General features: G+C 40.6%; 1 protein-coding gene across 1 annotated transcript; it reads left to right on the top strand.

Moving 5' to 3' along the window:
- Window positions 1–8,439: 8,439 nt before the first annotated feature.
- On the top strand, window positions 8,440–13,465 carry grpel1 (GrpE-like 1, mitochondrial). The gene is made up of 4 exons (XM_035425570.1): window positions 8,440–8,594; window positions 9,555–9,711; window positions 10,129–10,210; window positions 10,536–13,465. The coding sequence occupies exons 1-4, from the start codon at window positions 8,491–8,493 to the stop codon at window positions 10,880–10,882; spliced, it is 690 nt and encodes a 229-aa protein (XP_035281461.1). The 5' UTR covers window positions 8,440–8,490; the 3' UTR covers window positions 10,883–13,465.
- Window positions 13,466–13,579: the final 114 nt, after the last annotated feature.

The following is a 13,579-nucleotide window of genomic DNA, read 5'->3' as shown; positions in this document are numbered from 1 at the left end:
GGCAGGATACCTGCTGCTTCTATGAAAGGAGGCACACCACCTCTCTGTTTTCAGTCCTGGAACAGCGTGCCAGATAAATTTAATCATATAAATTACATCACCTTTCAAATTTACATAATGGTAAATTTGAAAAAGAGTCAAGGCTTCGGGTGGAATGGTTTAGCTGGAGAAGAAGACCCTGACATGCACTGTTCATCCCAAAGAATTGATTTGCCCCTAACTTTGCTCCACCCATGCTATTGGTACACCTATAACATCGCTGCACCTTTGACATTGGTACACATATAACATTGCTACTATGGCATTGGCACCCCTGTGACATTGCTGCACCCTTGACATTGCTACATCTGGCGTTGCTACACCTATGACATCGGTACATCCATGACATTGGTACACCTGTAACATTGCTGCACCTACGACATTGCTACATGCATGGCACTGCTACACCTATACTACACTGCCCATGTCATTGCTTCATCCACCCATGAAATTGCCTTGCCCATGACAGCACTGTTACAGTGAGAAGTGTGTGATGAAGTGTTGTAGCATTGTCCTCTGGCATGAGGGGGGAGGGGCCAGATCTCCATCTGCCCATCACGACACTTCTGTAGTGTCCTGAAACAGCATTGTGCTGAACGCGCAGTGAGCAAATAGCACACTTACTGAAAACACAATTAAAAAGCAGCACAACAAAAATAACAATGACGGAATGCTAATGTTCCGTCTGCAGAAACCCCCCCTCCCCCCGCAAGACTGACCTCATTATTCTTCCCGCATAAAGACACAAGCTTTGAAAAGGTCCTGGCACATGAATAATAAATGAATCTATGCTCATTTTCATGAGAATTCATTAAATCTCTCCACAAGATAAAATAAACATTGTGTCTTTCTGGGTCATTTAACACCTGTTACGAGCACAGTCGTTCACAGTCAGTTTACTGCATGGGTAATGTTCCGGAATTTTCCTTCTGAGTCATTGTCAACGGCAACAGAAGCAGAAGCAGTATGTCCTGTGGGAGGTACAGCAATGACAGCTATTCATAGACGCTCAGCCTTATCCCAGATAACAAGGAAAAAAAAACAAAAAAACAACAGCAATCTTTACTTTAGTTGTTGGAGTGCTGATACAGAACAGAGGAATAAAAAAACATAAACAAATGAAAATGTTCAAAATAAGAGAGGAGATATAAGTCCAAGTGGTTAAATTCAGTTAATGTCATAGCATTCTGCTGTTTTAGAATTTGGTCCCAAATGTGGTGAGGGCTAAATACAGTACTTTTTATTGCAACGTTCCCTTTGTTTCCCACATTCTGCATCGCCTAATGCACTGTGCTTTGCTATCAGCACTGTAGAGCACTCTGATGCACTTGGAAAGTTGGCATATAGCTTAGCTTGTAGTATAGTTTAATGGCTAGGGAACTGGGCTTATAACCAAAAGGCTATAGGTTCAATTCTTAGGTAGGACACTGGCATTGTACCTTGAGCAATGTACTTAACCTGAATTGCTTCTGTATTTTTTTTAGTAGTTGTATGAATGGATACTATTTAGAAATGCAATAAGACCATCTGCTAAATGTCTGTAATGTAAATCTGATGTACTCTCCTGTAGCACTGTGCGCTACAAGTCACACAGCGCTACAGGTGAGCTAGCGTGCTATGTCTAACGCTCACTGATGACAACTGTTACACAGGGATTAGCAATCAGTGCGCTTATGCAGCAGCAACCCAAGGAGGCATGCTGCTGTGGCCCCCTGGTCATAGCTGGCTGATGACATTGACTATACTCAAATTAGCAATGCCTCAAACCAGACTCATACCAGCAATGGCGGGCTACGGAGCTGAGACTGTTCTCAAGGGGTAGTATTCAAAGGTCTGACACATGGCACATGGACATCCCCACGCCCCCTTGTCCTGTGGAGTGCTCTATCAGACATGTGCAATTCCATTCAGTTCCACTGACAGCAGCCCATTGGCCCTCGATAACAGCCGTCACCCCAATAAGGCTCAACATCCCACCCGGCAGATAAAAGCCTGGTGCTTTTCACTGCTGTAGCTTTGTAGTAGCACAGAATGGGACACAGGCACATTCACAGGAAAGGACAGATAATAAACATCCAGCATTTACAACACACAAAATGGAAACAGCTTGTAGCTTAATGTACCAGTTAAAGGTACAAATTCAATAAAGCCAAAGCCTTATCAACAGAGCTAATCCAAAGCAACAATGAACTGACGACTTTAAGTGGTAACAATCGCGCTACAATCCAAGCTGTTTAAACGTAACTTAAAAGATCCATTTCCAAGAACCCAATAATGAAACTCTCTTCAGCCAGATAGCGTCAGCAAATCATTATGGACTTGCTGCTTTGTGTGTACAAGTCATTTTTCTTTTCAAACAAAGTGGCTGTTCCACATATCCTGTTCATTGCAATGCAGCCCAGCATAAGTTGCTGAGAATGATTGGTACAGCTAACATTTTAAAAGCATGTGCAATTAACCAGAATCTTAGTTGTTTGATAGTAGCTTAAGACAGCATTTGCATGGCAGATTTACTTCTTGAGTCACTCAGTTGAAAAACTCAACTGAGTAAAAATATAATTAACTTGAACTGCTGATTGTTAAATGCCGTATATAAATACAGTATATAAGTATTTCCATTTTTCATATTTGTGTCACCCCATGATTACTGGCAGGACTGGCAGAGGGATCTGGGGCTTTTGTTGTGTAGGACAGCCGTTCCTGTATACATGACATGCAGCTTTAGCCAGTGAGCCGGTAAAGACTCTGACAGCAGCACTTTTTAATGACGAGACATTACTCACAGAGTAGCAGAGCATCTCTACAGAAAGCCAAGACGGATGATTAGTGATGGTTGAGACATGTTTTATCTTTGATCCCCTCACAAGGATTAAAGCCCACACTATCTACTGACCCCCGCTAGTTTCACGCAAACAAAATAAGGATTATCCTGATTCTCAAAGCCTAATACCATAATCTACCTTTTCTCTCTGAACATGAAAAGAGACATTGATAAGACCTCACGCTTTTTACTTTTTTTTGTGGCTGTTGTTATTGTAAGATGTCTCCGGCTACCTTAGTTTAGGCTGTCTGTACACTTCAAAGCACACACTGCACTTGCTCAACTGGAAGAGCTCTGTGTTCAGTAATGTATTATCAATGTCCTTGAGGAGCTTTTGTTTTGCTTCTCATAATGATAGAAATTACATATAATTGCATATGCTTGTGAGTACAGTATGTAATTGTTTCATTGGATTACCAGGCTCTCTTGTCTTTCTTGTAAATACTCTGCCTGTCATTCAAATGTTAATATTCTTGTGTGTGAGGTTTCAGTCATTCAAGAAATGTAATTGTCACCCTCATTTTGTTGCATTGTTATTCAACAATGGAACAGGTGGTTGGTATCTGATTGGACTTGTTTTTTAAACGCTGCTGCTCAAAGCAGGTATGCGAGTGGACTGGCATTTCTGCATGCGAAGATTTGAAATCAGAGCCTTGGATGCCATGCAGGCGGTAATAATGAAAAAGAACCATACCGAGGGAAGAGACAGGACATGTCAGCTTTGTCTGTACCATTTTCAGAGTATTAATTATTTGCTTATTTCCTGGGGCAGCTTCATAAAACATGTACAGGTAGCACAGAGGGATCTGGGTAGGCTTAAACCAGTTAGGTCTCTCTCATGAGTTCAGCATGGCTACAGTGTGGGTGAAGAAGGGCTACAGCTAGGACTTGAATAGGACAATGTGATTGAATTTAGAATGTGACATGCCGCTCACAGCATTGAATTCCTCAAACCCATGTCTCACGCCCACACACACACACACACACACACACACGCGCGCGCGTGCACACACACACACGCATACACACACACACACACACACACACACAAAATTCACAAATTGCATAATGTGAAGTGCAATAAGGGTTACATTTGAAATATAAATATTTGTTGTATGCATGCTTTGTAGTGTAAATTTATTAACAAGCTGTCATAAAAATAAAAATAAAAACAATATAACAAATGATCATGTATGGCTTGGAAGCCAGTATATGAAACTAATATTTTCAGAAATGTTTCTGTTGTTTGAAAAAAAAAAAATAATAATAATAATAACAAGAATTTTAAAAAGCAAAAATGCTATCATAATTGGTTGCTAGGCAGAGCTCTATCAAGGCTACTATCTACTTTGTAACATTAGGACAGAGAAGTACAGAACTAAAAAATCAACTGTCACAACGCAACATATAAATCTGACTCTTATGCCTAATCAAGCATTCTCAGACTGCACCTCTAGTTGGTAAGTAGTTTAGTCCTCTTGCTTAGAGACTGTGCAGCTCAGCTCAGCTCAGCTGGACAGCAGAGTAAAGACCAGCAGTGGTTGCCTATAGATGTTAGTAAGTTGCACTCCCCCTACCTGCCAGAGGGCGCTACAGCATTCAAACATAACTGGCTATTCTAAATTTGAAGAAGAAACTGTCGGATAAAATATTTTTAAACCAAAATAGAGCAGGAATGTGAGCCTTGGTGTCCTGTACAAACACACAATCTCACCCACTCGTTCTAGTTCTCTCACAGACGGCTAGAGTCAGCCACTCAATTGTCTGCATGCTCCTCACATAAAGCAGCTCTGTGTTGCACTAACTCCTTACAGAATTTCCATGGTCCAAAAATGGCTTACATTTACTTCATTAGATATAAAACCCTGAATATTCAGATGTTTACTCTACTTGTTTTCCCAGCTAATCACTGTACACAAGGCTAAATCTCTCAGCGGACTTTCATGACTAAATATCTGTCCTGACAGAGCACAGAGGAAGGCTTTAAGCAGAACCTGGAGAGGATTTGGTGGCTATGGGTTGAGAAGAAGAGCTAGAGTATATGATGTACGTGGGAGAGACTCCAAATAGGTAAAATGTTGGGTTAGGATATCCTTTGAAATGACTTTTTTGTTTGGTGTTCTCTGATTTGTGTTCCCCCTCTTTCAGTCAATCTTAAAAATCTGTCCACGGCTCTCGTTTCATCAACATGCATTCTCATCATAAACAGGATGTAAGCTTGGTTAGTTGATTTCACAGCAACGAAAAAGTTTGGATCATTATGAAATGCTGCGCAATATTTTTTTTTTCAAATGCAAATGAAGTGAAAGCAAGTTAACTGAACTGTTCTGTCACACATTTGTCATTCCTAATATCCTGCAACAGTTTTAGTTTTTGGGTTATCAGATGTTGCGCTATGGTATGAAGAGAAGAAAACATCAAGGAAATCCATATTGTTGAAATCAGAAAAAGTTCCAATCCAATCCAAAAAACATCCGCTCGATTCTGTCTTCACAGATGTTGTGGGAGCATGGGTTGATTGCATACGGCTGATCGAGTGTGACCTCAGGTGGCAAGACTGTGCACCTTTCAGCTTTCTGTAAGGCGCTTTTCTGGTTCACGAGTTCAAAGCCGTTGTATCATGCAGCCAACAGCCACACTTAGCTAAAAATGTGTCCTTCATGGGGCTGTGTGTTGTCATACAGTACTTGCCAGATTACAGTTCTGGGGAAAAATTAAAAGACCACATCAAATTTTCAGTTTCACAGTTTATGTGTATGTATCTGCATAATATCTAACTTTTGATATTGCATTGACCACATTTTATTTTAATTCCAAACCAAAAATATTGCCATCCAGAACAATTATTTGCAAAAAAAATGAGAACTGGTCAAAATAGTGGAAATGTTGCTGTACATTGAACAATGCACATGCATACTAAACAAGTTTATACCCATAAATAAATAATAAAAATAATAATGCCTTTGTTTAGGAAGGGTTCAACAATCAATAATTTCTGGAATAACCTAGATTCTTCTTCAAAAAATATGGGGTGGTCACCTCATTTTTTCCAGAGCTGTATATTTTTGTCTCTTGAGCGGGCATGTCAAAATAGCTGATACTTCCTTTTAGATGACAACCCAAAACAGAACCTTTGCAGATAGCTTAATCACAAAATATAGGGGGTGGTAACCATTACAATCCACCATTTTAGCTTGGCCAAAAAGCGTTTCTTTGTTCTGGACATTAAAAGGATACTAAGCACCTGAAAAAAAAATTATATATTTTATGTTCTGCAGTACCACTGTTATTGCAAAAAGAAATTACAGGCCATACTATTTGAAATATTCACAAGCCAATCCTGATATGAAGGCCTTTTCTCTTTTTAACCATCACTTTTGTTGACTACCAAGGTCTCAGGCCTCCGATCAGTGATTGGTCCATTTCCTTCCTGCTTTATCAAGGCTGAACATGTCAGATGCAGAATAATGGAGCCTTTAATATGGTAAGTGTGAATGGGGGAATCGTATTCTCGGCTGCAGATAGAGCCTCTCTGTTTACATGGCAAAACAGCCTATCTTGACAACCAGATGTGCTTTACAGGGCATTTTACAGACATTTCAGCTTTGTTCGTGGCTCTGCGACTAAATTCCACCTCTGAAAGACTAAAACTAAGCAGAATCCAAGACAATATTTCATCAATATCCACCTTGCCTGATGGAAGCAGTGTTGGCATGCAGGCGGAGGGACTGGAGAGAGTTGTGTAGTAAGTCATTGAGAACAAAATTCCCTGAAGGTTTTAAGGCATGAGGGGTGGGGGTAGGGGGTGGGGATGGAGAACTGTGCGATGCCAAGCTTTCATGGTTTATTAGCTTTTATGAGGAGAGAGCTCACCCACTGTGAAAGTACCTGCTGACAAGCCTTCAAAGTTATTAAACTTTCCATAGATACTTTTGGATGTATACCCCTCCCCCTCTTCATCTATAAAAATAAGAAATAAAGACACGATTTCTAGCTTTAAAATGTAAACAAAGAATAGTGGCTATTTACATTAATATTCTTTAAGAAATCCGAAAGAATCTTTAAAGCTTACATTAAAAAGTAATCTGCATGTGTCTCCCAGAATTTATCTCAAGGGATGGTGAATTTGTTTACAACGCTGCTGTGACACCAGTATTTTGGTAATATCGATACATTATCTGAATATTACGAAACCATTTGGTGAAAAGTCATAATAGTAAGTATAGATGTTCAAACTCTGCAGAGTTCGAGTTCAAGTTCTTTAATGTGCAATCTATTCTTATTACAAAAAAAAATGTTCAACACATTTTTTAGAGAATTAAAATGTCAAATACATTGATAATATGTACAAAACAGTGCCCAAAACGGGCAGAAGGGGGTCAGAACTTTGCTTTTTTTTGTGTTATTTTGTTTGTTTTTTCCATATTACTCACATACTGAAATATAGTTTGGCAACCAGCTATATATGGCCTTCACATTGTCCACCTCTGCTTTCTTCAAATTATTGTTCGAACCAACAGGACATTTCACAAGCATCTGACACTCGGTTGACTCTTTACTGTCTTTTGTCTTGCAGGAAAAAAGTAGAGACATCAAACTTTCACGCTTTGATCAATATTTATTTCATTTTGGCATGCATTTTGAATTTTGTTGCCATGTCTTTAATTTAAATGTTGAATAAAATTTCAAAAAATTCTTAGAGTTGTACAACCACAAAGGCATTGTGCTGCTTATTGTAGGTCAGGCCTTAGGAAATATCTGGTGACAGAGCCAGAAATGAATGTAAATGAATGTATGCACAAAGGCTGAGCTAGCACAAGTTATTTCACCAGCTGAAGCAACGTGTAGTGTCTTGCACTGCCTAATTGGTATATCTGGATAATAAGTCATATTTGCTCCTGTGATCCAGAATTGACTGTGCGCATTTCTCCAAGGTTTGCAGGCACCTAGCACCTCACATATATAGTGCTGCCTTAATAAGGTTGGTCAAAAACAACACCATGGCTGGTAAGCAACGCGAGAAAGACAGCATAATCCACTTTTTCCAGGCACCTCATGTGCTCTACCAATATTAGGGTTTAGAGTAGACTGTGACGTTAGTGTCCAAGACTGATTATAACCACTAATTGTAAACCATGTAATTTGAAAACCTGTCTCAGGCTATGATTAGTAGCCTAATGCAACAGCAAAGATGTGTAATATGAGTTTAGAGTTCTACGATACAAAAGTACTGGTTCAAATCAAGGTGTTCCTCAGTCATAACTACCCTACCCTAATCAAAAAATAAATGTACATAATAATAATAATAATAATAATAATAATCTCTCGTGTCTTCCTTGTTTAACTGAAACACTGTTCAGATATGACTTTATGTAAAATCATCAGGATAACCTTGGATTCAGAGACTGAAAAAAATGCCCTCGGTCACGTGGACTGCTTCTGACCCCTAGATCTCAGACAAACTACGCGGAACTACTAGAGCTCGTAGCCATTGGGCGATTTACTGGACCGTTTTTTATTTCGCTCTGTGATTGGCTTATTTTACAAAGTCGTTTCTATTTCTCCTTTGTAATTGGCTCTTTTCTTCAATTCCTCTGCCACTGAGCTAATGTGCCCCTGTTCAACTTCATATGAACGTGTGTAATGTGAACTCTATGCAGGTGAAAATGGCGAGTTGGTGTGTTCGAGCTGTGCGACAGAGCTACTCAATAGTAGCATCCCCTGTTCTGTTAAGGTAACAATGCGCCTAAAATAGTGCACTGTCTGAAGATCGCTGTCTGTCCGTGATGGCAAGTGGGGTTTATATTTTTGCTGCTGAACTGACAACTGCGGAGCTTAGCCGACTGGTTTGACAGTCCATGTCAGGGCAAATGTTTCGTAATTCAGCAACCCCCAGCTAGCTTGTTAGCTAGATAGCTAGCTAGTTAACGTTGAAGGCACGTTTGTTCGTTTCGCAATTTGGCCATCTCAATAGACAACATAGTTACTTACTACCGGGTAATTTTCAGCCATATCGAGATTGGTGCTGTATGGTATTGCTTTTATCCAGATAACAATTTTAGGTAGCTGGCTTGTATCATACCTAGCTGGCTTGTATCATACCATGTGATTTAATATTCGACAGCCACATTAACGTATCACTAGTAATTTGCATCATGCGCTACATATTTCCTTTGCAAGCTGATAACTCTGCAACTATCCTAGTTGGAGTTAGAAACAAACTGTGATAGTTTAGGTGACTTTAAAGTGCGTTTTGAACTTTGTGATTAATGTTGACGTTTGTGTTACGTAGTTTAGCTTCTTCCCTTGGTAATTTATCGAAGTATCGGTTTTATCGTGAGACACCTTGTTAGTTTATCTAGCTAACGACCTTCGCATTCTGTCACATTCAAAAGCTAGCATTAATGTCTGCGAGATGCATTGGCAATTTAAATGACTAGCCCATGTTAGGCGAGCATGACACATGACACAACTTGAAACTCACATCCAAGTGTCGCAAGAGCTTTTAGCTATCCTACGCGACGTTAGATTCAGTTCAGGTCGTTACACCTGAAAAAGCAACGTAAATAATTGTATCTATGGTTTTTTTGGTTAATGCACGTCATATTTACAACTTTGGCTTGAGAGTATCCAACATCTGTGATGTAGTGGTGTAAATATGCTTTTACCTGAAGGCCGGTTTTGTTCTGCACAGGTCGTCTCCACGGCTCCTCTGCACGGCTGCTCAGCAGAAGAGCAACGGCGCGAGCGCGGATGAAGAGAACGGGGCTCAGAAACCCGAACAGAGCTCTTCGGAGAAGGCCCTGGCCGAGGAGAAGGTACAGCTTGAGGAGCAGCTAAAAGATGTTATGGTGAGTGTGATGACCTTGTCGCTAATGTGTTTAGAAAGTATACTAATCCAGTGCAACCTGCAGGACTTCCAGTTGGCATCTCCATCAACTTGTTCTTGCCATGCTGTTGTCTATTAACGCAGGTGTAGGGTCGTAGTTTGGTTGTGATAAATAAATAAAAAAAGACCGTTTCTTTGAAGGTGTGTTAAGTCTGTGTGTGTCCTGGCCCATGTTTGAGTACTGGAGCTGGTTGGAGGCTGATAGGTTGTGTTCCGTACATCAGAATGTTCATTATTGGTGCCTTGATTTATGGTTTTCAGACAGTGAAAAAAGTGCAGAACAACATGTCTATGGAACAATGCACTGTTGGTGTTCTTTGATTGCCTTGGTTTCTTTTGCTGGCTTCTCATTGGTGTTTTTTTCTCTCCTCACAAACAGGACAAGTACAAGCGGGCGCTCGCTGACACAGAGAACCTCAGACAGAGGAGTCAGAAGATGGTAGATGATGCAAAACTATATGGTAGGTATGCTTTAGAAGACGTGGGGGTGGTTGTAACCTGGCTAAATGCCTTGTATATGTGCATATGATGTGCAAGAAACTCATATTTTGTATGTTTGTAGTTTCTAATTTCAACTGGTGTACCACAGTCAATACAAGAGACACAAGGAAGTTGGAATTTGACTATCCATTGAACTCATTATGCTAATTTCCTCTAGAACCAAGCTAAATTTGACTATTTAAATTTTATGGGTATCTGAAGTTTAGCCTGCTTGTTTTACATCATGACAACCTCATCTCCTGCTTTGCCTCATAATGAATTGGATTACTTTTAACCACTGACCAGGAATCCAAGGGTTCTGCAAAGATTTGCTGGAAGTGGCTGACATCCTTGAGAAGGCGACGGAGAGCGTGCCCAAAGAGGAAGTGACAAAAGATAACCCTCACCTGAAGAACCTGTACGATGGGCTGGTGATGACGGAAGTCCAGATCCAGAAGGTTTTCAACAAGCACGGCCTGGTGAGGCTCAACCCCGAGGGGCAGAAGTTCGACCCCTATGAACACGAGGCCCTCTTCCACGCCCCCGTGGAGGGCAAAGAACCAGGCACGGTTGCCATGGTCACCAAGGTGGGCTACAAGCTGCACGGACGCACCCTCAGACCAGCTCTGGTGGGTGTGGCCAAAGCTCCTTAACAGATTCGCCATTGGTGACAGGTGTTGAAGGGTACAGCAGAAGAACCTAAAGCAGAAGGGACTCCAAGCAGTGACACACGGCTCTGGAAATCAAACTACCTGTTTATTTAGTCTTCAGCAGAGGACAGAGGTTTGTGAATGGAGAAAATGTGGTTGGCACTGTGGAACATTAAAACTTAATTTTTTGTGTCATTTTCATTTTGTTTTACAAGTCATCAGTGTTTAGAGTTAAGTTTTGTTTTCTCCCAGCTTCACCTGTACATGTCTCCTTAGTGAAACGGAATGTGATTTCCACCTTTTCATTTCCATAGATATACACGTCTCTGTTGTAATACTAGACCAGATCTATGAACCACATGATGTACAAGAATGAATGATGCCCGGGTCAGTATTCTCTGTGCTTTTGTTCATTTAATTTAACTTTGATGAGTTGATCATACCTGTATAAACTAAGTCTAACTGCTGCGGGGCATATTAAAAGTGACTGGATGCAGTAATAGTTCAAAGATTTCAGAATTCGTACCTACCATCACTGTTTATGACTGTGTTAGAGTGCCGTGCACAAAACAGAACTTTTTGTAAAGAATAGAATCTATTGTATCAAAGCATATCAGTAGCCTTGATCCATTATTGTAGCCCTGAACAAACAAATGTCCACACAGTATACCTTAAGAAGTGGCTAAAATTGCCTGTGAACTTATCACCTTCTATCAGTTTCTTTTATCAAAGTTTAAAATGAAAAGTGAATTGATTTTCCTGCTGAATTTTCAGCAGTATTCATAGTCCCATATGAAAAACTCTTAAATGGCTCAGTTTTGCTGAGTGCTGTGTGTGTTTTAGAATCATTCGATATGAGCAGAATTGTGATTTTAAAGACAGACTTAGTGTAAATTTATTGCCGAAAAGTCAACATGGCCTTCCTATTCCCATCTCAGATGGTGCCTTGAGAGTGTCGCGAGAGAGGGTTTTTTATTAATTGACTCTTTAAAATCCGAAAGCCAGGACAGGGCAGCTGTCAGCTGCCTGATCCAAAAATTCACTTTAGCAGTGAAGCCCTGGCAGTTTGCTTTTTCTGCATCCCCACAAATTTCACTATGCCAGATATTAGAAAGACAGTTACTGAAAAAAATCTTGAATCTCATGCTGATATATGCTTGGGAAAGCAGTGTAAAGACACCTTCATGAATCAGAAGGTGTGTAAAAGTGAATATACTGTACACCCAATCCCACAACACCCTTGTGCATTGGGTGTCCATGGGGTTACGAAGCTATGGGCATTTCATGTCTACTTCTACTTCTGATTGTTCAGAAAGCCCGGTTGCTTATTTTATTAGTAATTTTTGATGAAGTCATAACTTGAGGCATAGCTGCAGATGGCCGTGTCCTTGGTTAAAATACTTTACTGTGATCTGGTGAAGTACCATTATTGCATATGGATGTGTGATGGGTTGGGACAGAACCCAGCAGACACACCAGCCTTCTAGGAATAGAGTTGCGTGCCCCTGCGCATGTGTATTTCCTCCAAACACTAGTACAGGAAAGTGCTCACTGTCTCCACAGAGTATACCTCCCTCTCACAGCTCACTTGAACGCAGAAGTAATGACTATATTCTCATTTTTGGCTCTGACAATGCTCACTAACCAGCATTCTTTGACTTTTTTATGCCCTTTACCTAATTTGGGTACCACGTATGTGTGCTGCATAAATGTTCCGAGTGACTAATACTGCACTGCTGCGAATGCAGTTGTCACCTAATTTCTCATAGTGAGTGTTTTTTCCCCACAGTTGAATAACATCAGGTTGCCCATTGCATAATTCTTAAAAAATGTAAAGCTTTTCCACAGGTATGTAGCCAAAAAGTCGCATTCACTCATATAAATCATTCCTTTATGGCACACGTACAATAAATTGGCAAGAGAATATGTAATCCCAAAGGTTGAACTGAAACAATGCTCTAAGTGTTAAGATCTTGGATGTTCGATTTGGTTTAAACCGTCTGAAAGTAAACTGACAATTCACATGCAGACACAATGTCATGAAAAGAGGTGTTTTGGTCTGAAAAATCAGTCCTGGGGCCCCTGTTTGATTCAGTGCTCTGATGACGGTGGTTGTATTTGTGTTTGTGGCCATAAATTGTTTTTTTAAAACGTGCAAACATTAACCTGCCCACCTGACCAGTGAGAATATGCTTTTAACTGTAGTGGCTCTGGCAGACCAGGATTAAAGCCTTTCTGTAAAGCAGGGCTGCCCAACCCTGTTCCTGGAGATCTACCTTCTTGTAGGTTTTCCTTTCAACCCTAATTTTGCACTCCTTATTCTACTAATTAGCAGCTAATCTAGATCTCTAGCTGTTGAACGAGCTGTGCTTTGGTAGGGTTGGAATGAAAACCTGCAGGATGGTAGCTCTCCAGGAACAGGATTGGGCAACCCTGTGCTGAAGTGTGTAGCCACTCCACTGCAGTCAGTACACAAACAGTACTTTAGTTGTGAAAGAGCCAGTGTTCACTGGAGAGTGGTGTGACCCAAAAGAAATGTATGGGAAACCTTGACCAATAAAGGAGACCAGAGCTCTGCTGTGCAAGGCTTGACTCTTTGTCTCGTTTCTTTATCATAGACTGCCATGCAAACTGGAGTCTCCAAAACCCCTTTATTGTTTATGGAAGGGGTTACTCAATGTTTTCCTGTGTAGTTCCACC

This window comes from Anguilla anguilla, chromosome 7 (assembly GCF_013347855.1).
Source record: "Anguilla anguilla isolate fAngAng1 chromosome 7, fAngAng1.pri, whole genome shotgun sequence".
NCBI lineage: Eukaryota > Metazoa > Chordata > Actinopteri > Anguilliformes > Anguillidae > Anguilla > Anguilla anguilla.
Note: the sequence above shows the minus strand (reverse complement) of the source record. Positions and strands in the feature narration are given on the sequence as shown.

Bases quoted from the DNA above. Each gene is read 5' to 3' on its own strand.
- grpel1 (XM_035425570.1), top strand. From the start codon at position 8,491: ATGAACGTGTGTAATGTGAACTCTATGCAGGTGAAAATGGCGAGTTGG. The intron at 8,595-9,554 runs GTAACAATGCGC...TGTTCTGCACAG, and splicing joins GCATCCCCTGTTCTGTTAAG to GTCGTCTCCACGGCTCCTCT. The intron at 10,211-10,535 runs GTAGGTATGCTT...ACCACTGACCAG, and splicing joins AGATGATGCAAAACTATATG to GAATCCAAGGGTTCTGCAAA.